Source organism: Biomphalaria glabrata, chromosome 16, assembly GCF_947242115.1.
Source record: "Biomphalaria glabrata chromosome 16, xgBioGlab47.1, whole genome shotgun sequence".
Taxonomy (NCBI): domain Eukaryota; kingdom Metazoa; phylum Mollusca; class Gastropoda; family Planorbidae; genus Biomphalaria; species Biomphalaria glabrata.
This window is the reverse complement of record NC_074726.1, coordinates 29446830-29474371: the sequence shown is the minus strand read 5'-3', so window position 1 is coordinate 29474371 and position 27542 is coordinate 29446830. Positions and strand designations below refer to the sequence as shown.

At 34.6% G+C, this 27542-nt stretch overlaps 1 protein-coding gene across 7 annotated transcripts in view; it reads left to right on the top strand.

Annotated features, from left to right (window-relative positions):
• Positions 1 to 25944, top strand: part of LOC106055533 (neurabin-1-like) — a 143433-nt gene extending 117489 nt beyond the window's left edge. For 4 of the 7 annotated variants that reach the window (XM_056014538.1, XM_056014534.1, XM_056014535.1 and 1 more), the window contains 16 exons: positions 3007 to 3282; positions 4338 to 4391; positions 4508 to 4636; positions 5450 to 5568; positions 5882 to 5978; positions 7288 to 7429; positions 8414 to 8503; positions 8674 to 8767; positions 8994 to 9108; positions 9763 to 9890; positions 14141 to 14314; positions 16657 to 16826; positions 19453 to 19644; positions 20661 to 20767; positions 21476 to 21658; positions 21810 to 25944. In XM_056014538.1, coding sequence (XP_055870513.1) covers positions 3007 to 3282; positions 4338 to 4391; positions 4508 to 4636; positions 5450 to 5568; positions 5882 to 5978; positions 7288 to 7429; positions 8414 to 8503; positions 8674 to 8767; positions 8994 to 9108; positions 9763 to 9890; positions 14141 to 14314; positions 16657 to 16826; positions 19453 to 19644; positions 20661 to 20767; positions 21476 to 21658; positions 21810 to 21959 — 2220 coding nt within the window. In that variant the 3' untranslated portion in view covers positions 21960 to 25944. The remainder of the gene's footprint in view (positions 1 to 3006; positions 3283 to 4337; positions 4392 to 4507; positions 4637 to 5449; positions 5569 to 5881; positions 5979 to 7287; positions 7430 to 8413; positions 8504 to 8673; positions 8768 to 8993; positions 9109 to 9762; positions 9891 to 14140; positions 14315 to 16656; positions 16827 to 19452; positions 19645 to 20660; positions 20768 to 21475; positions 21659 to 21809) is intronic. The other 3 variants (XM_056014537.1, XM_056014539.1, XM_056014540.1) reach the window with 3 other exon arrangements.
• Positions 25945 to 27542: the final 1598 nt, after the last annotated feature.

Sequence of the window (27542 nt, the reverse complement as noted above, 5' to 3'; positions counted from 1 at the left end):
AAAGAAGACTTACAAACTCCAAAAGAAGACTTAACTCTACAAACTCCAAAAGAAGACTTACAAACTCCAAATGAAGACTTAACTCTACAAACTCCAAAAGAAGACTTACAAACTCCAAATGAAGACTTAACTCTACAAACTCCAAATGAAGACTTAACTCTACAAACTCCAAAAGAATACACCTTAACTCTACAAACTCCAAAAGAAGACTTACAAACTCCAAAAGAAGACTAACAAACTCCAAATGAAGACTTAACTCTACAAACTCCAAAAGAAGACTTACAAACTCCAAAAGAAGACTTAACTCTACAAACTCCAAATGAAGACTTAACTCTACAAACTCCAAATGAATACTTAACTCTACAAACTCCAAAAGAAGACTTACTCTACAAACTCCAAAAGAAGACTTACTCTACAAACTCCAAAAGAAGACTTACAAACTCCAAAAGAAGACTTAACTCTACAAACTCCAAAAGAAGACTTACAAACTCCAAATGAAGACTTAACTCTACAAACTCCAAAAGAAGACTTACAAACTCCAAAAGAAGACTTAACACTACAAACTCCAAAAGAATACACCTTAACTCTACTAACTCCATTTGAAAAAAACAACAACAACAACATAGAAATAGAAATGCCATTTTAGGACAGCAAGTAACAAAAAAGATCCAATTCAAAACTTGTAGAGAAGTAAATATTGAATGGTTTATTTAGTTCCTCTCCTCCAGGAAGTAAGTTTGGTCTCATGAATGGTGCTCTCCCTTGAACTGATTAACAGATGTGTCACTTCTTAAGAGCCATGATCCACTCCCCTATATGTTGATAAATCAGTGTTAAAGCTTGTCAATGATATGAAGAAAAAAGAAGACAAAAACAATTACAACTATTATTTTGAAGTCTATATTGAAGGTGTGAATTTCATTTAGACTTGAATGAGGGATTTCTACTTCAGCATCCACGTGGGAACTTTTGCATTTCCGTAGTTACGAAGTTTAAATAGTTTCATAGCATTGGTCTCAGTTTGTCACGCTCAAGTCTTTCCCAAAGTGTTAAGTTTAAACCCAAAGTCTTAGGTTTAAGTTTAAACCCAAAGTATTACCTTTAAGTTTAAACCCAAAGTATTATGTTTAAGTTTAAACCCAAAGTGTTAGGTTTAAGTTTAAACCCAAAGTGTTAAAAATATTTGAGTTACCCATAATTCTAAACATTATGTTTTGTGCAAGCAGCCGTTGTTTCAACGAGAAAGTTTTATTGTTAGACAACTTTGCTAGGGGATGAGTTCTGGTTGAAAATAGCAGTCAAAACTTTCTTTTGTCTTCAACACACTGTCAGTTCAGTTTTAATTTTGTAGGCAAGTATCTCAACTTTCACAACCTGCTCAATAAATATTAAATACAAAGGAATCAGTTTTAAATAAGCAAAATGTCTGTTAGATTGGAATATTGAAATCTATTAGTTTTGATAGTACTCTCAGATGACAGAACACTGTTAAATAAAGCCAAGCTTTCATTGTGTTCAGTTAAACAGGATTGGTTTTCTAAACATTGCTTATTATACTACATTGCTAGAATTGACTAGTTCTTGTATTATGTAGTGCTACATTGCTAGAATTGACTAGTTCTTGTATTCTGTAGTGCTACATTGCTAGAATTGACTAGTTATTGTATTCTGTAGTGCTACATTGCTAGAATTGACTAGTTATTGTATTCTGTAGTGCTACATTGCTAGAATTGACTAGTTATTGTATTCTGTAGTGCTACATTGCTAGAATTGACTAGGTCTTGTATTATGTAGTGCTACATTGCTAGAATTGACTAGTTCTTGTATTCTGTAGTGCTACATTGCTAGAATTTACTAGTTATTGTATTCTGTAGTGCTACATTGCTAGAATTGACTAGTTATTGTATTCTGTAGTGCTACATTGCTAGAATTGACTAGTTATTGTATTCTGTAGTGCTACATTGCTAGAATTGACTAGTTATTGTATTCTGTAGTGCTACATTGCTAGAATTGACTAGTTATTGTATTCTGTAGTGCTACATTGCTAGAATTGACTAGTTATTGTGCTAGAATTGACTAGTTATTGTATTCTGTAGTGCTACATTGCTTGTATTGACTAGTTGAAATGCTTGTGTAGCACTAGAGTAGCTAAATTTAGACTTGGTTGATGTAAGAAGGGTGGAATATAATATGTCGATGAAATGTATACCTCAATTTGTGTCAGACTCTTCCCTTGTCCACCTTACCACTTGTACAGGGTTTAGAAAGTTCTTGAATTAATTTTTAATGTGTTTGTAAGGAACTGGCTCTTGGTGTGTCATCAGAAGTGACAAGAACAATGACAAAATGTTATGAGAATATTGGAATCATGTTGACAATGTTATTACTTGAGATGCTATTTAATTGTCCACTAACTTAATCACTCACAGGCTAATCACATAACAGCTTGTCATAACCATTCTGATAGTAACAATAAAAATGACATAACAAAAAAAATGTATTTGTCAAACAGGAAGACTTTTAATAATTTTGTTTCTGAAACCTTTTCAATGCTAACTTAAACCTTTTCAATGCGAACTTAAACCTTTTCAATGCGAACTTAAGCCTTTTCAATGCTAACTTAAACCTTTTCAATGCTAACTTAAACCTGACATTCTGCTCAATAGAACTACAATCTTTGTTTTAAAATCAAATTATTTAATCAAGGCATCACTTCGATCTCACTTTGTGCCATCTATTTGTGATACAGTGCTTGACAAAACTAGTCTCTTGATAAAAGTTAAAAGTATTTTTAAAGCCCATATTTTTTGTTCTTTATTATTATTATTATCCATCAAATTGCTTTTAAGTTATGACTCTTGTAAGGGTCCATCATGATTATCTGTTAACTTATGTCATGTAAGGATTAGTGGTGTCAGGCTGTGTCATAGTGAGAATCTCTCTTGCTTGAACTTGTCAGATTCACATCCTCTTCAGCAGAAAGACTTTGTCTTGCACTACTTTCAGGCTATTGAGGACCTGCAGGACAATGATCTCCTAGCTGACCACAGCAGTGACCACGAGGACTCCCTGGCCGAAAGGGAACATCTTGAGCAGGAGAATGCAGCAGGAGATACCACCCCACAATCGGCTCCTTCCAACGGGGAGGATGGCTTGGACATTTCTCCAGAGCCCTCGGAGGTTCCGGGCGACCTTCTGGTGAATGATGCGGAGAAGCAGCTGAGCAGTTCCAGCACCTCTCCTGACATGGAGTCTGAGAAGTTGTATGTCAAGTTAAAAGAGGTGAGTTGTCTCCACATTGAAGTGACGTCGTGTTTGAAGCTTTGCCAGTAAAAACCAATACCTTCCTTGTTTACTTTTGTTTTGGATGCAAAATGAAATATTTCAGTTGACCGTTGATAGTCCGACACCTTATAGTCCAGCACATTCAGTAATCCTACACAGCAAGTACAGTGTATGCTTCGGCTGCACATTCATGTTTTGATACACAGGTCTAGCTTCTTCTCACGTGCTTCTTGCTGTGTTAGGTGGTGTTACATTCTTGATTATTTGTGATTACTATTGGACAGTTTACCTTCCCGTATTTTTAGTGTTGACATTTGTGTAAGTATAAAACATTGTCTCTTTCTGAACAAATGGGAACTTATTAAGAGATATGACTGTGATGAAACTCCCTCTACCATTTCTTTGATGTTTGGCATAGGGGACTGTCTATGACATTAGGAATAACTGTTTATGACATTAGGAACAATAGGAAGAAAATAGAACATCCAACAGAGACCATATCAAGAGAAAAACACTTAAATTAACTTTTTTTTTTTTGCATTTTCAGATCAGTACATTTTTCTTTTTTTTTTTTTAATTGTTTATTTTATACTATTGAAGGTCGAAGAGATTATCTTTTACTGTACATCATAATTATATTTTTCTTGATATATATATATATATATATATATATATATATATATATATATATATATATATATACAGCCCAAATTCTTTGAAGTACAGCTAAGCTATGGTAGTCTGACGTTTTCAACACACCCCTGTCCTGTTACCATCAGACTATCAACGGTCAACTGTACCTCATTGATGCTAAAAACTAAGATAAATTTTACAACATTAAAGAAATATACATAGCACAAAAGTAAGCAATTCTGCAATAGACCATCACATGCTTTTTGTTTGGAGCAAAGTTCAGAATTCTGAGACATCTTTGAGTTTTCCAGGAATAGGTTGTGCTCATCTTTGTTTCTACTGTTACACAATTTCTGTATGATTTAAATCTGGTGTCTCAACATATTAGAAATAATTGTGGTACTTGTTTTTTTTCTCAGGGTCAATATAGGCTAGCAGTAGCAGAGTCAGAATTGGCCAAACTCAGAGCAAAGGTTTGTAATGAACACAATAGAGATTTATTGTCAAACTTAGGACCTTGTTTAATGTTATGGACAAATATTTCATTATCTTATTCTATATTATAACTTTATATCTCATATCCCGTCAGGTTCTGGTTCTGGAAGGAGCCGAGTCCCAGAAAAAAATCTTAGAGAAAAAAGTGGAAGAGCTGACCAGGAAGTCTCAGGAGAGAGATAAACATTTTGATATGCTTAAGAAAGAGTTGTCACAGTATAAGGTACCAGTTGTCTGTCCTTGTTTTGTCAGATTGTCTACCTTTTGTTACGTACACCATTGCTATTTTTAGAACACTAAAGAAAACTATATCAGAATATGAGAAGTGAACAGACTAAATTCAAATAAGAACATATTTCTAAGCTTATAATGTTAAGTTTACAATCATAGTTGAAAGTCATTTTAAGAAAATATTAGGGCATTTTCACAAAGGCATGTCACTAAGATATTTCACAAAGACATTTCTAGACAGCAGCACTTTGAGACAACAGCTCTGAGATGGCAGCTCTTTGTTGGCCTGTAAAAGTTTCCCACTATTCAGTCAAGGGAACAAAGTTTTGTATATTAATAAACAAGAACGTGAGATGCATGCCAAAGAGGCATAAACTGCTTGCCTACCTATCAAGGGGCTCGTGTTCACACCCCCACTCAAGCTGACTTGTGTTTGCCGAGTAGCTAAAGGCATATCAGAAGCTTTTACAATGCTCTCCCCCTTCCTTCATATAAGATATAGCATTCTCTGGCATACAAGATGGAAGTAATACAAGGGAAACAAATGTGTTTTCTTACATAATCAGTTTTTAGCTTAGCGGTTGACTTTAGTTTTCCTTGAATGGATAAATTTAAATTAACAAATTGAAAAAAAAAAAAATGGAATTAATAATCAAGTGTGTGTGTCTTGTTGCTGATTCATTTTATTCACAATTAATAGGGGAAACAATGTTTTTTTTTAGCATTGTTACTTGGTGCCAAAGTGTTAATCAGTCATTTTAGAGAGTTTTCTCCCCTGAAACGACCATTTGTATTTTGTCTGCAGGACATGATGGTGGCCTCGCAGAGCCAGCACATAGAACTAGAGAAGAAAGTCAAAGAACTGGGGGCTCTGGAGAAAAAATATCACAAGGCCAAGAAACTCATCAAAGACTATCAACAGAGGTGAGCACTAACTGCTGAACAATACATGAACTTGTGTATCTCCCAATAGATTTCACTAGGAAATAAGAGACATGTATCTCCCATAGGTTTCACTAGGAAATAAGAGACATGTATCTTCCATAGGTTTCACTAGGAAATAAGAGACATGTATCTCCCATAGATTTCACTAACAAATAAGAGACATGTATCTCCCATAGATTTCACTAGGAAATAAGAGGCATGTATCTCCCATAGATTTCACTAGGAAATAAGAGACATGTATCTCCCATTGGTAATAAGAGACATGTCTTACATGTAGCTTTGTGTCCCACAGGGAGAAAGATTTTATCCAGGAAAGAGAATCTCTATTTGAACAACAAAATGAAAAAGATCAACAGTATAATTCATTGGTCAAGTCTTTGAAAGACAGGGTAAGTAGACCTGTTTATCTGTAGTTAGACAAGGTATTCTGAATAGTAAATCTGTAGTAAGACAAGGTATTCAGAATAGTAAATCTGTAGTAAGACAAGGTATTCAGAAAAGTAAATCTGTAGTAAGACAAGATATTCTGAATAGTAAATCTGTAGTAAGACAAGGTATTCAGAATAGTAAATCTGTAGTTAGACAAGGCATTCTGAATAGTAAATCTGTAGTAAGACAAGGTATTCAGAATAGTAAATCTGTAGTAAGACAAGGTATTCTGAATAGTAAATCTGTAGTTAGACAAGGCATTCTGAAAAGTAAATCTGTAGTAAGACAAGGTATTCAGAATAGTAAATCTGTAGTAAGACAAGTTATTCTGAATAGTAAATCAGTAGTAAGACAAGGTATTCAGAAAAGTAAATCTGTAGTAAGACAAGATATTCTGAATAGTAAATCTGTAGTAAGACAAGGTATTCAGAATAGTAAATCTGTAGTTAGACAAGGCATTCTGAATAGTAAATCTGTAGTAAGACAAGGTATTCAGAATAGTAAATCTGTAGTAAGACAAGGTATTCTGAATAGTAAATCTGTAGTTAGACAAGGCATTCTGAAAAATAAATCTGTAGTAAGACAAGGTATTCAGAATAGTAAATCTGTAGTAAGACAAGTTATTCTGAATAGTAAATCAGTAGTAAGACAAGGTATTCAGAAAAGTAAATCTGTAGTAAGACAAGATATTCTGAATAGTAAATCTGTAGTAAGACAAGGTATTCAGAATAGTAAATCTGTAGTTAGACAAGGCATTCTGAATAGTAAATCTGTAGTAAGACAAGGTATTCAGAATAGTAAATCTGTAGTAAGACAAGGTATTCTGAATAGTAAATCTGTAGTTAGACAAGGCATTCTGAAAAGTAAATCTGTAGTAAGACAAGGTATTCAGAATAGTAAATCTGTAGTAAGACAAGGTATTCTGAATAGTAAATCTGTAGTAAGACATGGTATTCTGAATAGTAAATCTGTAGTAAGACAAGATATTCTGAATAGTAAATCTGTAGAAATACAAGATATGTTGATTAGTGTATCTGTAGAAAGACAAGGTATGTTGACTATTATATTTGTATTGGTATAAAGATACAAATATATTGGTTAGAGAAACTGATAAGGATCATTACTTTACTATAAAAAAGAATGTAAAATATTTAAAAAACAGAAAACACCAAAATAATAAATTGTGCATTTTTAGATTATTGTGCTCACATACTTTTAAACTTAGTAACAAATGAAATGTGATATAAGTATCATGATTTGTGTTGCCAGATTTTCACCCTAGAAAGAGATCTGACAGTTGCCCAAAAGGCTGCTGGTCTACCATTGCAAGCTCCTGGCATAGATGAAGTGGACATACCTGTATATCAAAGTAAACCTGCTCAGCTAGTGATGGCCACAATGAATGGTCTAGGTATGTAGGCCTGTCAGTGATGATGACCTATTTACCCCTCCCCAGTGAGGTAGCTAGGTAGAGTTGAGAAAACAAAGGGACTTGACTTGAAATCACAAATAAAATAGTGGTTGAACGAACGTTCTTCTGTCACCAATTTTTTTTTATTAAAAGCACTATCTGAAGATCTATAGCATAATTTACTCAATAGATTACTATGGTGTTGTGTGGCCCTTTCAATAGTCTAGCACTTCTTACTTATTATCAGCATTGAAATTTACATTGACGAGTGCAAGAGACTGTCTGCAAGTCTTACAGTATTGAAAAATATTGCCAAGTAGAGTCATTAAACTGGGAAGTGGGTGGTTATAGTAACTCTGTGCAAATTTTCAAAAAAATGAAATACCTATCAAATGTTCACTTGGTATTTCAGTTTGAATCAAATTTAGTATTTGAAAAAAAAATTGGAATATAAAAGTTATTCATGAAATGTTTTTTGCAGAAATCCAGGCTGCATTACTAAAACAATTTTCATAGACAACACTATTGATGGGTAGACCCCTCATTTCCATGGGCTGTATTTTGTCCACCTTGACCTTGTTCAATCAGTTATATTTACTTTCCTTCCTTTCCAATCTAATAAATGACACATTAAAATGATAAATAAAGGATAACTAAATGATAAATAAATGATAATATGAAATAATAATTTTTTTCATTATTCATAATTAATCTTAGGAAAATTTCAACCTCAAGCATTCACAAAATCAATCTCAAGTATTGACATTTGAATATGGAGAAAAAACAAAAGCAGTATTCACACACAGGGGCTAGTTTTTAGAGCATAGCCTGAAATTGTATGAAGTTAAATGAAATAGATTTATCTCCCTTCACAAATTTCAATGTGTTGTACATTTTGTTTCATTAGTTTATATGTGGTTACATGTTATCACATTCATCATGCAATGCTGTTTGGTATTAAATATGTTGCCTGTCTCTGATCAGAAGAACCTTTATCTCCACTGAACCAATCAGCTGAAGATGTGTTAGAGATCTCCACTTCTTCTGAAATCTCCGACCTAGCTGGCTCCCCAGGTGAGTTGTTTTTTTTGTTGCTACAGTTAATGTTACTGGTAATGTTAGTTAATGCAATTATTGCTCCCCTTTTTGGCCAGAGGTATTTCTTCATACATTTCAAATTAGTATTATACATTTTAATGTGCAATGGCCAGGTGTGTACTACTGTCTTCTGTTGCATGTTTCAGATGAAGCAGATTTGTCCTTTGAGAAGATCCAGTCACTTTCATCATCACCATTAGGTGCCAGCATGGCCACATCCAAGACAGCATTGGAATCACAGTAAGTAGACTTTTGGATGAGACTATTAAAAAGGAGGGGGGGGGGGGCTACCCTCTAATCCAGATGTACCTCTTAATGATAAGAAGGTTACTTGTGAACATTCACCACATTATGTTGGCTTACAGAAAGTTGTTTGATAGTTCTCTTTTCTCAAACAGGGCAACATTTGGAGATGTATGAGCTGTTTTGAGGTTAAAAAATAAAACTTTTGTTTTGTTGCTTACAGATCAGAGTTTGATTCCTTAGTGAATAGCTCTCCCTTATTGGACTCGTCGGCTACAAGAGATAGAGCTAATTTAGGAAATTTAGCCCATCGCAGGCCACCAAGTAAAAAAGGAAAGGTATGAAACTTTGACAAATATTTAAAGATCTTTTTCATTGTGAACTGAACTTCCAGTCAGTGTGGGTTTTTTAAAGCCTTTGTTTGTTTGCCTGGGCCCCCTGACATTCTATATAGCAATATGTGACGAATGAATATCATTGAAATGGCTGTGTAAATCTTTGAGGTACATAATGGAGTATTTAATTCAATGGATAAGGTATTAAAACTTTGTTGAAAGGAATAAATATACATACATGTGATACCAACAAATGTTAAGATAAACAAAGATTGTAACAACCACTCTGCTCCTTGAGGTTTCACAATCCACACAATCCAATCCTACTGTAAACGCAATACAATTTCAACATTCACTGTCAGCTACAACTCTGGCCCAACTCAAACATAAGGTCACCAGCAGTACAGCAACCAGTATTACGATACTGCCCCAGTTAGCTCCTCTTAACAAGGAGGAAAACAAAACCAAAAGACAGAACCAAAATAAACCAAGAAACTCCCAAGGTCTCACTCCAGTGTCCTCAAAAAAAAAAAAAAAAAGAGAGGAGAAAACTATTTGCGCCAACACCATTTAAGTCCAGCAAAAATTTCCCATGCTGCCCTTTTGAGGATGCACACTTCTTGACACTTATCCTTAACTTATCCATATCTCCACCAGTCTCAAGACTCGGCCGATGAGCAAGATTCCAGCAGCACCAGAAGTGAGCTGACAGAGAATGGCAGCATTCACTCCAGCACCACAGACCACGCAGAGAGTGGCCTTGACATGTGGAATAAACATGACAGGTAATAACCTGTTAGCTGTGCTGTGGTGTCGGCGGGTGTGCGTTTGTCCTCTATTTGAATGTATTTTCGGTCACTGCATTTTTTTTTTTCGTTCAAACTTTCCTACCTCCTGGTATTCGCTGTGCAGTGTGCGTGTGTGTGTGTGCAGTTCAGTGACCCATATTTCACTTTTACTCGCTGTATTTGTTTTCTTCGGCTTCATGTACTAGGCCAATATGTTGACTATTAGTCTAACAGTTCTCTAGCTAAATTATATTTGTGGTCATCAATTTTTCTTTTTTTTCTACATTTAGTTGTCTACCCTTGCAATATTTACCTTTTCTTTTTGTTTTCAAATAGATTAACAAAAAATTTAAATAAATCTTTTTATGTAAGAGAGAGAAACCTTTTTTAATACATGAAGAGGAGGAATATGTTGGTTGAACACGTTCTAAAGAAACCTTTATGGCAATCTTACAATAAAATTTTCAGTCATCAAAATGTAATTTAAAGGACAATTCTAGTTAAAGTGCTGTTGAAATCTGTACAACTGTTGTTGATATATACTGCAAGGATAGAATTACAATTCTGAAATTTTGGTTCTTTGTGACAGCCAAGAGTGATGGTTAGCTAATAACCCAATGTAATAAATTTTAGGAGCCCAGGGTGGCCCTTTGAATAGTGTGATAGTGACCCAGTTTTGCAGACTGACCCTTCGGATAGTTGGCAGGGTGACCCTTTGGATAGTGTGATAGGTGATCCAGTTTTACAGGGTGGCCCTTTGGAAAGTGTGATAGTGACCCAGTTTTGCAGACAGACCCTTTGGATAGTTGGCAGGGTGGCCCTTTGGATAGTGTAATAGGTGACCCAGTTTTGCAGGATGGCTCTTTGGCTAATGCGATAAGTGACTCAGTTGCCCAAGGTGGCCCTTTGGCTAGTGTGTTGAATGTCCTAATTGTCCTGGGTAGCCCTTTGGCTGTTATGATAAGTACCTCTGTTGCCCTGTGTTATGAGTAGTTAGTAGTGTAGTGTGATTGATTGAATAGACATTTAGAGTTGAAAGGGTTAAAGATGTCACTAGTGTATGAAGAAACAAATATTTAAGAGTTAATGAAACCAATCTAAAATGAACTGTTTACCTCTGTGCTACTTTGAGATAGAATGTAAGTATTGCAACTGTCTGCAGATACCATAGTGCATTGTTTAGTTGGACTTTTTTTTTTTTGTTTGACGGCAGATATTAGTCAACATAGAACAAAGGGAAATAATGCACATCTATTTTTCTCCTGTGTTTGGTAGCTAGCTTGTAGACAATTAGTTTTGAGATGAAATGGGAGTGAGACTTGTGACTCTTTACCTCGTAGTTTTAGATTTGATTCCTTTCATAAACTTGGATTGTAGTTCAGCTGCTAAGTTGTCCTTGAAGTCCTTCCATCATTAACGTACACACTTTGTTAGGAGTTTCACATTCAAATGATTAGAGATCGAACCCTTGATCGAACTTATAGTTCTCGAGGAATGGAATGATCATTTTATGTTCCACCAAAACATTGGACTGTCAGTGGCTTTACCAAGTCAAGACACTCTTGCTCCTAATTTTTAACTTTCTTTACGTTTCTTGTTTTCTTGTTTTTTAAAGTTCAATTTTTTGAAAAAGTTCTTGACCATGTAACTTAAAAGGTTTAATTGCTTGGGTGGTACATGCAATTGACATAGCTTATGTTCAAGCCATGCCCTTGGGTCTAATTGTTTCAACATGTTCTTTTGAAAACATTTTCTTTTTTGCTGTCTAGACTGCCTGCCTTTGTTAACATGTGAGTAATTTATGTAGCCTCATTTATTTTTGTGGAACATGACCCCACTTTGTTTACCTGCGTCAGTATTTCTAAGTTTACGTTTTACAACTTTTATGAGTTTTTTGTACATTATATCTGCATTTTTTTTAAATGTCTGTATCTTTCTCTGTTAGTGTGTAGAAGCCTTGTCTTTCGTATATTTCAAACTTGTGAATTCTACTTTTTATAAAAGTTTTGTATACCAATGTACCATGTAACATTTCGACAGACCAGAAGCAAGGGCTTGAAGTAATTTTAAATAAAAAAAAAACAACCATAGTAACTAATTCAATTAGGAAGCTAGTTACTAGACAAAATGAAAATCTTTATGAACATATCAGATCATGTTTAAGAGAAAGTCTGCATCATGAGATGTACTATGTACCTGATAAATGATTAATATATTTAGGAAATGGGTAATTGATAAGCAATATGGTCTATGTAACTATACTGATAGACAGTGGGAAGCCTGGTCAAGAGGCTAAGTAGGCTTGACCTTGGCTTGGCTTGGCTACCTATGAAGGGGGCTCGAGGTTTGACACCCAACTCGAGCAGAGTTGTGTTTACTAAGCGCCTAAAAGCAGCACAGAAAACCTTCTCCCAGATACTGGTCCACAAAAGAGATTGGACCATTGCGCTCTGAGCATGCTATAAGCATGAAAGTAGCGCTAGCTATGTAAAAGCTACTATTTAGATGTAAACTCCCTGGGATGTCATGGTATTTAATAGGTTTGGACTGAGACATTATACACCTTTTTACTGTTTTGTTTGTGGTAGTTCATTTTTTAAAAAAATGAACGCAAACTTGCATGGCTAGCACATTTCTACTTCATAAACATCCACTGTATACATACTATACTAGATGTGTTTGTGTATTTTCTTCTTGTAATAGAGATGTGTCTAAGACCAAACAAAATAATTGAGCAAACGAAACTTAAAATTGTAGATTTTCCTCCTCTCGTAAAAATAATGTTGTTTTTCATATGATTACCTCCCCTGAGCTGTTGTTACTGCTCTTTATGTGTTTACTTACACTTATGTAGGGAATAATTAGTCTCTTTTAATTTGATACAAGCCTATTATAAACTTTAGGAAACTTTTATATTTGCAATATTTAATTTGAGTTTGGTGTCAAATTAAAGAAGACATGCCTTAAATACATAATAAATGCATAGGCTGTTTTAATTATTTAGGATGTTTTACATTGAATAGACAAAAAAAAATGTGCTCCCCACTGTAACATTTAATTTCAGATTCAATCTATTTATACATGTCCCTAAAGCAGGGGTTCTCAACCTGTGGGTGGCGACACCATTAGAGGTCGATTGACCAATTGCCAAGGGTCGCCTAAGACCATCGAAAGTATGGATTGTTATTTTTCTGCTCTATTGCTGTATGTGTTTGTGTGTTGGGGGGGGGGGGTCGCGGCAGATTGTAAGAAAGGGTCGCCAAGCTTAAAAGGTTGAGAACCGTTGCCCTAAAGGAAAGATGTCAATTTAAACAAATACATTGGGATGAGAATTCAGTTGTAATTTAACCTTGCCAATCTCTCTGCTGTAAACTGATAAACCAAAAGTGAACAGCCGCACGTCCAATTGTTTGCCCAATGTCTTGGTCTAGACATAAAGAAAGCTGTACAAAGATTTTTGATTAAACTTACTCTAGTTTAAATATTAGTTTAAAAAGTAGCATTCTAAGCATGAAGAAAAAAAAAAGGTATCATAATTAACATAATCAATGGCTCCATTAATCTGCCTGGACTACCAAAGTGGATTGTGACTCCAGAAAGCAAGAGTTCCTACAAGTTCTAATGAACTCGAATGACTGGAATTAGTTGTATGACATCTAAGTAATATTTAATACTTAACAACGTACAAATGATTTGTACAATACTATTTCTACATAGCTGATTATTGTGATTCTTCTGCTGTTCAGATGTTTCCAAAATATCTTGGTTAAAAGATATACATGATCTATATAAAGATTTTAAACATTGTGAATATGAGAATATTTCTCATTTGTTTGATCAAATTGTTTCAAAAAATAAGCTTATTATTTACTTGTTTTTTTTTTTGTTTTTTTAGAATGAAAAATTCTTTAGTTCCTTTTGATATTTTATTATAAAAAAAAATTTATCATAAAAAAAAAAACAAGACTTATGTATTTCAAGTTAGTGCAATTTAAGAAGAGAGCTCTCCACAACATTCTATGTAGAAGAAAAATGTGTATATAGATAAAGAGCTTAGGAGTCCTATTGGTATCTCTGTCTCCACTTTGTAGTTTTTGTTATTAAACTAGTAATTTATTTTGTATTTATTTAGTGGGTTCTTGTTTCATACAGGTGTGTGAATGAGGTGAGTGTGTTCATGTACATCACAGTAGTGTGTTGTGCTGGTTTGATGCTGTGACCTCATCTTGTTTCTTTGTGTCCTCTAGTGATAGCACAGTCAGGAAAAGTGAGTTCAAGAAACGCAAACAGCAGGCCGAAGTTAAGCCCTCCCCCACGGCCCCTGTCAGCCCCGGTCCTCTGCTAGGGGCCAATGTTTTACGGCCCCCCGTGGCTCCAAAACCTAAAAAAACTGACACCCTAGGTCCCCCAGAGCTGACTAGGTAACAACTTTCTATCATTGAAGAATGCTTGTATGTTTTTCTTTTTTAGATCTGTCCACATAATTCTGTCGTGAAAAAAAAAAACAACACTTTTCCTTTTTTATGTTGATTGGCTCATGGTTGTTGTAGATGTAGTAGTCCCTGGTCATCCCTTTGGTATATATCTGCCAGTCTCTTGTAACAGCTTTGTTGTTTAAATATTTTTTTTTCCTTATTTTGTTTTGCTTTATGCTGCAATTAATCCTTGAGACTCTGTTGTATCACTTGACATGAAGCTGTGAGCTGTAACCTGTTATGTAGTAACTTTGAGACTCTGTTGTATCACTTGACATGAAGCTGTGAGCTGTATAGTAACTTAACAGACTTTTTTTTTGTTTCCTTGTGTAAAAGTCATTGCTAGATCTCTCAGCTGCCAAGTCAAGAGATTTGAATGTTGTTTTTAACTCCTTTGATTGATCAGTTGTGTGACTTTGTGCCCTATGACAGATATATGTTATAGCATGCTGAATTAACACAACCTCATTGGGACGTCCAAAAAAGTTCGAGATAAATCACTTTTGTGAACCGTTGATCTGGGGAAAGGCTTTTAACCCGTGGCCAGGATGAGTTGGCTCTTCACTGACACTTCTATCTGAAGGCCGCCATCAGATATCATTCACATCCGTTTGTTCATTGGTCATATTCCCTTGTTAATGCATTGGGTTCCCCTCATATAAAACAATCCTTGTTTGTATCATCAGCACACCATGCAGCCAACCCTGTATATTGTACGCTGTGTTTTGAAGTACTACACATGGACTGCTAGAGAAACAACTTGAGAAACATTCGGGGGTCCCTTACTGATTGAATCAAAGACTCAATGTCTATATATGATCATTAAATGTTTCCAAAGATTGGTGCACCCTTACTGATTGAATCAAAGACTCAATGTCTATATATGATCATTAAATGTTTTCCAAAGATTGGTGCACCTTGTTTTGAATATTTTTTCAATGACTTAAAAAGGCCAGCTGAGTTGGGGGGGGGGGGGAATAGGTTGGTCATTGTGCTGGCCACACGACACCCTCATTAACCATGGACCATACACCTTTTATATCATCTGCCCCAAAGATTGCAGGGTGAAGGGGACATTTTTTATTTTGTTTTAAATTCCTGTAAAGGTTCATTTATTCATTTCATCTCAGTGACAAAAAAAAAAACTTGCATAATATCTGCTAGATTTGCTGGAGTAAATTCTGTTGTTGTTTTTTTAATATACAGGCAAGTGTTTGGTTGTTATTTTCATTTGCTTGCTTTTTTTTTTTTTTTTTTTTTCTTTTTTTCTGTTCACTGCACTGAACTAGATATTTTTTGGTTCTCCATTGATAGGTTGTTAGTACAAGCTTGTCATGTTACACTACACATTATAGTTTAACCCTTACACTGCTACTGCCTGACAGTCTAACATGTGGTTCTATTCGGTCCTTTATTTTGATTTACAAAGCTACAGTTCATTAACTCTTGCACTTATTCATTTGTTGTTGTTGTTATTATAAAGTCATAGACTAGATAGCAAAACTCATTGATGACTTTGTATTCAGAGACTAAATAAATACAATATTAGATGTAGATGCATCTAAAGTTAGTTCTTTTTTAATTATAATATGCAACTTTGAATACACAAAATTGATACATAGATCTAGGTTTAAAAACAGAGCCATTACCAACCTGATTGATGATGCACTCCTGATCTTGATTTGATGTCAGAAGGGTCAAAGTTGAATGAGAAAAACTTTCTTCCCAAGTTCTGATTCCAGAAGTTTGTTCTAGTAGAATGTTCACCTTCATGTGGCAAATACATTCATTTTTTTGAATGGAATAAAAACCTAAACTCCAATTAGTCAAGCTTAAGTAGATCTGTCACTGAAGCTGAATAAGCTCCCACATGAGAAAGTAAATTATTAAATTGTTGCCTTGTGGACAGTTAAGATAAATATTTCCATTTAGTGGCACACCATTTGGTTCGACAATAAAATTGCTGTACCTTGAATTTAATAGGATAACTAATTTCATCTACCCAAACACTGTATAGTTTCAAGCATGTTGACATTTATTAAATCATTAATTGTTTCATCAATACTGCTAGTACTTTTTTATAGTCATATCTTAGACTCTTTACTTGGCTACTTCAAGACTAAGACACCATGGTCACCTTTTAGGACACACCATACTCATTTCAAAATACCATACTTACCTTTTAAGACCTCACTGACATTTTAAGATTCTTTATTCATCCATACTTTTTCATTCACTTGAGTCTAGTTATGTTATCTTACAGATTATTTTTTTGTTTTTGTTGAAAGGGATGACAGTCCTTCAGACACATCGTCCTCTGTCTCACTGACATCCTACGACCCCAACCGACCCAACGAAGGGACCTCAGAGCTGCCAGACTCCATAGCCGACGACCTCTCCAGTAACAGCGATGGGGGAGTCACTCTGGTGTCTGCCAAGGCCTCACCCTCTGCTAAAGGTATGATTTGTTTTGGCCTGAAGTATTTGACTTGGTGTTTGATTTAATTTCTTTGACTGTTGACTTCTGATGGTGTTTTCATTTACTTGCCTCTTTTTTGTTTTTTCATTTTTCTTTCTTAATGGGCACCTGGTGGTGTTTACATTTACAGTCGAATGTTTGTTTCACCATGTTGATTATGATCCTGTATCTGTTTTAGTATTAGTTGATTGTGTCTTCATGTCAGTGTTGCATTGTACTTGACTTGCAATGTAGACAACTTAGTCAGTGTTGTAATCTGTTCTTTCATTTAAATAACTTCATTGCCTTGCCACTCCCCACCCTCAGGTATTCATGTGTTGCCTTGTGGACAGTTAAGATAAATAGTTCCATTTAGTGGCACACCATTTGGTTCGACGATAAAACTGAAGATTAATCTAAACTCCTTAAGTGTTAACAACTGGTTGAGATAAAACTTTCAATGGTCTCAAGTCTAGATGAAAGTTTGAATGGTCTAGATGAAAGTTTGAATGGTCTTGATGAAAGTTTCAAGTCGATCACTTTTTTCCATTCCTCTTTGTAGCACATAATGACAGGCCACTTCATAACATTTTAATTGCTTTTATTGTCTTTGTTGCTTCTGTAACCTTTTACATAATCATAAATATACTATTAGGAAGTATGGACCAGGAAATGAGAACTGGGTCTGATTTGTAGTTTCACTTTAACCTAACTGTTTACACATATCTTACTTCCAGACTATTTACACAACTCACTGGACTATTTACACAACTCTCTTAGTATAGTTATTTACACATTTCTCACTTTTGATTCACACCTCTCTTACTACGAGTATAAGGCTATTTACCCCTTTCTCACTGTAAGACTATTTACACATTTCCCATTTTAATTTGCACATTTCTCACTTTGAAACTATTTACATAGTTCACACCTAAACTTAAACATATCTCACTACTGTATTATTTATTCATACTTTTATGGTGACATTTTGAAAGGTATTGATTCAGGGGGCTTTTAAAATTAATCTTGTTTCTTACAAACCATATTTGATTAGAAAACCAAATAGAAACTATTAGCTGGCCTTAACATAGTAAGTTAATTTAGAGTACTGTACTTAAACTTATGGTTTCTTGGTCTTGTAGTCTATTAATCAAAAGAACAGAACCTTAAAGTCTATCTATACTAATCCTTAATTCCCTCTCTCTATTTTTTGTTTGCAATGTACTGAACATAGCTAATGTGTTTCAGTAAATTCAGATCAATATATTCTTACAGAAACTTTTCATTTTTATATTACTATATATTTCTTTCTACATTTTCCGTGCATGATTCTTGACTATATATGATATACATATCTACATCACTGACATATATACAGTGTATATATTTGAAGGGCATTGCATGCGTACATTAATCTCATGGTACTCAAAACTTATCATAATGTGTGTGCATGTGTGACCATGATGCTACTTGATCAGTGGTTCTCCTGGGCAAATAAATTCATTACTGGAACCAGTTTGAAAAGATTTAGATGTAATTATGTTTTCCCCCCAGTGGTATCACTCCTTTCATGGTACATTGTCAAAATGAAATGTGCCAGAGTGCTGTGGAACCTCTTGTCTTTATTCACACACTTGTCTACCAAGTGAAGTTACAGATAAAGTTATTTATAGAGTCTTTTGTGTGTTTGCAGGGGGGGAGGGATAGTATCTCCAAATAGAAACTATGAAAAACAAGTCAATTCTTGGCTTGATCAAATTATATCTGTGTAGGTGATTCATTTGAGCTAAGATCTCTAAGTGATAAGATGTAGTGATTGTTTAACCTGTGTGTTATGTAGGATAACAACAGCATTGCCCCCAACTGGTAGCAATAAGATATCCTTGTGCTCAAACATATCTGTTGGTAAACTTCCCAAATGTGAAAGAAGATAACTCTGCAAACACTTAACAGTGTTTGCCATAACAAGTCTTAAGACTTAGTTCCACTAGAGAACAAGGGAGCTTGATTCAAAGAGTGTCAAAACCAGAGAATCTTTAAAATCCCCCTTTCCTTTGCTGACCTTGCAGATACAAAGTCTAAGTTTCATTAGAGAACAAGTTTGATGGATTTAAAGAATGATAAAAATTAAGAGATTGTCGTAAATGTCCTTTCCATTTCTTGATCATGTGATGTGGGTATTGACATAACTGAATATAGGATTATAGGTCTAAGACTAAAATCTACATGTTCACATTCAGGGATCTGTGCTTTGACACTTGGATAGATAAAATAGTGGAGTGCTATGGAAAATTGTTATAAATGAAAAGCATTTAACTTCATGAGCATTAGTTTAACCAGGAGATGAGTCTAGAGTGACTTTGACAGATAAAGGTTTGATTGTAACACTTACGGGGGTCAGAGAGTTTTGTTGAAAAGAAAATAACTATAGATATTCTAATGGACTTGTCAACATTTATTTCACTTCACTAGCAGCTTATCACTTATCTCCCCTTTGGCAACATTGAAATAGTGTAATTACCTACCCATCTTACATGCAACTCATTCGGTCATATCACCATATCACCTAAGTACTCAATTAATACTATATATATATATATATATATAACATGCATGCATGTCGCAGGCTTCAGTTTTCCAAAATTCAGTTGGAGGTCAGCCTCGAAGGGGCGAGACAATGACGGCGGCGGTGGAGTGGTCTTGCTGGCCAACCGCTCGCTGGGGTCACAGCACTCTGCCTCTGATCCTGGCCTCAACACTGCGGGCATAACACTTGTCTCAAAAAAACGCTTAGACACTGACTATTTGGACTTTGATGGTGAGTTTTACCAATGGGATTTTGTGCTTAATGCTAGCTCTTGGAGATTTAGTTAAAGAGCAATTTTTTTAAAACAGACATATGATTATAAATTACTGATAATTATAGCCATATAATGATCATATTCGACTTAAAAGTAATCAATTTTATCTATGTACTATAAATACTAATCACTGAATCTCTGAACGACATCAAGACAGAAACACATTAATTTTAAAACTTTTTTTTTTTATTAACATTTTTCACTTCTTTTTTAAACCCTGCTTTTTATCGATTATTTTAAATTTCTTTCTTTGCCCATGAGTGTTGTTGCAAGTTTGTATTTTCATTAACAAGTTTGTTTTACTAGCATTTAGCTAAGTGTTGCTTATTTTTTTTTTTTTTAATAGTATTAGAAGTAGTTTTAAAGATATTTATCAGCATGTTCGTTGACTAGTTTGCATGTGTCTTAAGACTAACATTATTGGTGGTTGGTTCCTTGAAGTGAATTAAAGGTTTGACTAACACCCTAATCAGGAAGTGTGACTACTCTAGTCATAAAATGTCTTCACTGAGGCACATCATTGTCTGTGTTTGTGAAAGATTTTGTTGTTGTATTTTTTAAAGTTGGTTCTACATTTACCGTACAACTGTTAAGGAACAAAAAATGGATTTTCTATGAGGGAGGAAATTGATGTTGTATAATTGGTGTCCAGATTAGGGAGTTATATGTTTACAAAACATTGATAATAGAATAACATTATCACTTGATTCTCTACATTTGTTTTTCTTTGTAATTGAAATTATTTTTAAAGGTTGAGTGTATTACAAATCCTGCAAGTTGTAAATTATAGTTATTACTTTTTTTACAATTTATTTAAGTTTATATTAAATAAGTTATACTGGATATTTATGTTTATGATAGTCAATTTTAGATTGTCATTAAAGATAGAAAAAAATCGCTAGAGTTTTGTAAAGCTTTCATTCCTGCATGTCTCCACCTTCCTTAAGCTTCATGACTCTATATTTAAATTTAGCTGCCAGCATCAACAGTGATGTCACTTCCTCCATGATGGTGACGGAGCCCGAGATTGACAGGTCTGGACGGTTTGTTCTAAACATCTCAGGGACACCATCTGCTGAAGTAAGTGAATAACATTCAGAATGATCATGATACATGTCTCTAGGGTAAGGGTCCATGTGTCGTAGGTCTGTCACTGACTTGTAACTCCAATCAGCTAGTACATCTAAACTAGTATAGGCATATTATATTATTTAATAAAATAAACTTTAAATACTATAACAAACTTCTCTTGTGAATAAAAACTCAATATAACATTTATTACCATATTCACAGATTAAACTTAATTAAGATAAGATATAGATCTGATAGTAATGAAATAAACAGATATTTAAACAAAATCTAACAGAAACATGTCTTAACTCTGTCATCTCTCTAGGTCATCTGCCATTTTACATTTGCATTACGCTAGACCCTCGGCATTATAATTTCATCATCCTCACTGCATAGCCAGCAGCCAATCCCTTCTCTCTTCACCATCACCTTGGAAACACACTCACTCCATAACACCATGACTTTAATGTCAGGGCACAAGTCTTAAGTTATATTAGGGTTTATGTATTAGGGTCTTGCTCGATGTCTTTAGTTTGGCTGGAGTAATTTAGAAAGGTCAGATGTAACGAATATGCATGAAGAGGGTCCACCATGTCTTAAGTGTCATGGTAGTCCAATAAAAAAAAAAAGACAAAAGTAGTTAAAATTCACAAGTTGCTTTTTAATTATGTCCCCTTTATTTTAAATTCTAAATACTGGGTATGCTTCTCTTGCCAGGAAAATGTTGCCCTGAATAAAAAGGGACAGAACCAGATTCATTCTGGACCCATTAATGAGTGGAGTGTGGAGCACGTCTGCCACTGGCTTGCGGCTAATGACTTTGAGAAGTACTCTGCAGCCTTCAGAGAGAAGAACTTGACAGGAAGTCAGCTGCTGTTACTGGATAGCTCCAAGATGAAGGTAAAGATTCAATAAAGAAGTTTGGACAAGGTTCACTATATTTTGCATAATAATGTAGTAATAGTCCAACTAAAGTCATTGTTTGGTAACACGTTTTGAGTGGTCCACCAAACTTTCAAACTGTCTCAATGTTTGATGATTTGTTTTTCAGGCCCTGGGTATATCCACTAGTAAAGACAGGGACACACTAAAGAAGAAAATCAAAGAGGTCAAGGTCAATGCAGAGAGAGAGAAGAAACTGCAAGAGAAGGAGAGAAAGTTGAAAGAGAAGGAACAGAAGAGAATGTCCAAGAAGAAATGAGGGGATGCTACTTTAGGTCTTCTTGTGTCAGATATTGTATATAGATGTGTGCTTGTGTCTGGGAGAAGTCTTGCCAACTTTGAAAGAAGTAACTTTTAAAATATTATGTCTAGTTCAAATATTTCTGTTTGATTGAAAAAAAAAAATGTTGAAATACTATTTATACAACTATTTGGCATTACAACTTAGACAAAGGGGGAGACTTCCATTTATTTAAAAACATTGTTTTATCTGTTAACTGTTCATTTATTTAAATATTTGTTTGTTTAGGTCTATGGTTTTTTAAGAACTGTTTTAATTGCCAAATAGTTGTGAAAATGACCTGCTCACCTAGCTAGCATCTGTTACATGACATGTTTGTTTTTTTAAGTCCGCGCCAAGACTCTCACTTCAAGTGACGGTGGTTTTACATGTATACTTTTTTTTAAAATGCTTTTTTAAATGGCAAATTGACGTTAAACTACTCAAATAACTTATTAGCTACTTTTCTGACGATGGATCAGTGAACATGTTCCAAGTGGGATAAATTTTAGAATGTAATTGTAGACTTTATTTATTATCAGTTTTCTAACGGGTCATGCAAGGCAAGGGAGCTTATTCAGAAATGTAGACACCAAAGAAAGAAAAATGCTCTTGAGTTAGTCGCCCCTCTTTAATTATTCCAATGTTAACTACTTGGTTTTATTTATTATTTTGTATTCTTTTTAACTTGTGTGACTCCTTAAATGGAGAGTACGTGCACTAGAAGAAATAACATATCTTAGAATCCCTTGTTTTGAAAGCTCTGCATTTAATGCCAATTTTTAGTTTTGAACTCGTGTATGTAGTTTACCTCGCCTGAAGTATTGACTGTTACTAAAAGTGAGAATATTATTTTACTAACTTGGTAATGGACCAATCACATGTTTTGTATTTTTGCATATTCCACTATGTAAGTTAATTACTTTACTTTTAATTACTTTTTGTGGGGATGCATTTGGATAGTAGACTGAACTTTGACTTGCTCTCTAAACATGTGACCCAGACTCAAGTGGCTCAACTGTTGGTTGTTTTAGCAGCTAATCTTTAAAGTGTTGCACATTTTGAAACATTTGCTCATGTAAAACATTTGTAACAAAAACAAAAAAAAACACATTTCTTTTGAAACCAATGTTAAAGGCATTGACGATACAGCAGCTCATGTGTAATGGATGTCTTTGGATGCATGCGCTGGTTGCGGCGGCAAAGCCTTGACACAACCTTGTTTGCTTTGTTGTTGGTGTGGTGTAGTGATGTAAATAGTTAGAAAATGACTCCAGGCTGGAGGTGAGAGAGGAAATAAATGAGGAAGTCTGTTTGGCTGAGGAGTTTATTTTTTGAATCAAATTTGTAAGAAATGAACAAAATTTGTTTCTAGAGCTGATGTTCCCCTGCAACTCTAGTATTGAATGTTTCCCATCATGCAACAATGATTGCTACTTAACCTTGACCTCAATGATCTATAAATAGACTTGTATAAACCAGGTCAGGTAGCTATTGGACATATTTATGCTGATGCCAAAAGAAGTTTCAATAACTTTTTTGTTTTTGTTTGTTTCAAATAGCTTTAAACAATATGAGATCTGGCACTTTGGTCAGAAGAAAATTGTTTTGTTGTGTGTTTGTCCCATACTAAATTTTAATTTTTCATGTAATGATGAACAAAGAAATTAAATGAAACAAATCATTTCATGTCTGTGAATTAGAGCAGTAGCAAACATGTCAACATTTTGTTTTGTCAAAACTGTCATGGGGAGATACAATTTGAAGACAGTCTGTAGAATGAGAAAAATGTGATTCTATAATATACTTAGTTGTACTATAGACCTAGTGTTTTGTTATAATGTTTTCTATATTAGAGACTTTTTAGTATGTTTTGTAATGATGTCGTGTCTGTTCTATTATTAGATCAAAGAATGTTTTTTTGTCATCATGAAAATATTCCATTCATAATATAATGAGATATCTGCTGGTGTGAATGTTTATGCTGTGTTCATGTGGTACTGTATATACATATATAAATAAAGCTAGCTAGAAATGTTTATTATAGAAGTTTATTTTAGGAGTATATAAAAATGGCTACTTGAGTTTATAGAATTATTTCTTGCTTGTATTAACAATGAAATAAGACTCCCAGTAACAATGATCATGTTGATTGGCTCAACTACAAGTTGCTTCAGTAGCCTTATTATAGTGATTTAAGAGAACACAAAATACATGTTTCAAGTTGGAAGAGTTCTACAAGAAAGGGAGACTATTCTATGTGTACAGTCCCTCTGAAAAGTAGAATTTTACTTAGGTAGTTTAGTGATTTCAAATAAAATGATAGTGATTCCTATGGTTATGCTGATGAAGCGTCTAGTTTTTATTTTTATTTTATGGGAGTAGACTTTTTAAAGTATTTTAATTGAAAATGTTTAACTACTAAACAGGTCTTTGTATTATGTCTTTGTACATTATATACTGTTGGTATATGTCTGTGTTTAGCCCATGTTTGATGCTTTAGTCAAGAACTAGAGAAAGTAGCAGCATTGTGGTGTATAGTTCATCCCATCCTTGGATCAAGTTTCCTAATGTCAGCTCTTGTTTGTGTGTATGTACTGAATGTTACTCTTACCGATGTTTGCATGAACTGATTGCCTTGCCTGAGATCTTCCAAAGGAACATGTTTGATTTGAACCTCGTCTGGACTAGTGGGCAGTATTAACCTCTTCCTTAGCTGGAAATGAGCTTTGGATGTCTGTTAGTTCAGAGAAGAGATAACTTTAAAATACAAAAGCAAACTTGTGCATATCATTCCGAATGAGTATTCTTAGTTTATTGATTTTTACAAAAAATAATCTTTTCGTTAAAACTAAGATGCTTTTAGTTTCGGTTTACATTTTAGTTACCAATGTGTTTAAATAGGTTAATTTATTCTTGGAGTATTGGTGTCAATGAAATATGTTCTCTACTTGATTTATTAAATAACACCCCAATCTGGCAATCTGTTGAATTGGTCAGATTTCTCTTTGCCAGATATTTTTTATGAGTGTGTCAAAGTTTTTTTGTTTGTTTTTTTTTGTTTTACTAAAATTGGCTGCTATCACTTGTTAATACATAAAATCTTATGTTTATAAATACAAAAAAAAAAGGCACTATTTTCTGTGTAATATTTATCTCTGGATGGAATGATATGTTGATTTGATATGATCTAATGTTAGTGTTATGTTTTTTTTAAATCTAGGAAACCATAATGTATGTTAATACTATTTTTTTTTCCTTCTCAAGTGTACAGAAAATAATTTTGTATTTTATTTCATTTAGTGTCTGTGTGTGTAAGTCTGATCCTTTATTATTTATTTAGCCTGTACTCTTGCAGTCATTACAGAAGTTACTTATATTAAATAATATACTCATATATTAAGAATGTATAAATAACTACAAAATATATTTATCTACAATAAGTAATTCTGATTGGTTGGAATGTCAGGGGCAAGCACTAGCCCAGCATCTAAATCTCCAATTTTTCAAGATAAACAACAAATTAAAATTTAATTTTATAAAAAAAAAAAATCAATTTTAAAATGTATTTTTAAGTATGTAAGTAAATTGTGTCTATAAATGATGTTTAATTAATATATTTTTAACCTTGAGCCAAACTAGTAAAAAAAAAAAGGAAATTATTTTTTAAAATACATTGAATGATATTTTACTTTTTTTAAAGAGCTGTTTCTATGATTACATACTGACACCACTGATTAATTTTTTTAATAGATATAGGTCTAGGTTTATAAATTGAAAGATAAGTTTTTACAACTAGTTCTAGGTTTTTGCAACTAGGTCTAGGTTTATAAACTGGTACTTGTCTCCTGTGCACATACCACTGTATGTCTGTGTTGAAAGTCTGCTCCTGAATTCAAAGAATGTATTCTATTGAGTTATTTATACACACAAGTTTTAATAAAATAAACTATTTAATGATCAATTGGACTTCGTTTATTGATTCCCATTATCTTTTGTGTCTATGGTGCATTATGGCAACAGTTTCAAAAAATAAAAAAATCTTTTTGTCACAATTAAAATACATTTGAAGAATAAATTAAAAAAAAAAAAAAACTAAATTACTCAAAATATGATAGTCCTATATACTTGTCAAAGGACCAGTCACAATGTCAAAACGCTACCTAGAAATTCCAGTACTTCTGTACACTGGATGGCTGCCTGGTCGTGCGGTATGCGCGCTGGACTTCGTCTTGATTGTTCCGGGTTCAAATCCTGCCCGATGCCACCAACCGTCGTCCTGCGGGAGTTTTGGGCTAGGATGTGGATGATCTTCAACTCTGAAGGAACATCCGAAACATGTCAAACATTTTACAAACAACCCACATTAGACAGCTAAAACATGGTGTCATGCCTCCACTGATTTGTTTGGATTCGTGGCAGAATCCCCTGTATAGCCTACTTAAAATTGATTCTTTATGGCCTGAAATTTGCCAAACGTATTTGCAAGATAAGGAATGCGACAGTCAGCTGGCCTGATTCCGTTACGCCTTCCACGCACACACAAATATGATTTTGGCCTACTTGTTATGTGCCCGGCCCTGTGTAGCTGTCGAACATGTGTATAATATATATTAATTATATATATATGGCTCCTTTTGTCTCGAAAGGCAATGGATGCGCCCAAGTGAGTCACTGGTTTTGGCTTAATCTTGAGACGGGGCAGAATCTGGTGTGGCTAATCAAGCCAATTCTAGAACGGCAGACTTTGCCACAATTCGTACATTTGTATGCCTCTGATTTAGGGCTAGCAGACAGGGCAGCTTTCTTTTTTTCCCTCTTGATTAAAGCCGCTTCAATTCTTTTGTTCTCAGCAAGGGTTGTCCCAGCACGCACAGTCTGTCTCCATGCACTCCGGTCTTTGGCTATGTTTTCCCACATACTTTCACTGATGCCTGAGGCTCTCATGTCTCGCTTGCAGACATCTCTATATGTTAGTCTTGGGCGGCCCTTGGGTCTGACTCCTTCCACAAGCTCAGCATATAAGATATCTTTCGGGATTCTACCATCTGGCATGCGGGTGACATGTCCGAGCCAGCGTAATCTCCTTTGTGTCAGGAGAGCATACATGCTGTTCATATTGGCCAGTCTCAAAACTTCCTGATTGGAGACATGGTCCCTCCAAGAGATGCCCATTATGCCTCTCAGGCAGCGCAAGTGGAAACTATTCAATCTGTGCTCTTGGTACATATATGTTGACCAGCTTTCACTGCCATAAAGGAGAGTGCTCACAACACAGGCGTTGTAGACTAGGATTTTGGTCGCTGTGGTCAATTTACCATTTTCCCAGACGCGCTTGGAGAGTTTTGCCAATGCTGTGGTAGCTTTTCCTATCCTTTTTGTCAGCTCGATGTCTAAGTCTAGGTTACTGACAATAATGCAATATAATGATATCCATTCACCCCAGTGGCGCCACAGCCCATGGAGGGCCCTTGTCTGCTTTAGCACATCTCTCCATTCTGATCTATCCTGCGCGTAACGTATCTCCATGCCCGGACACTAAGCTGCATCTAATGATATAGT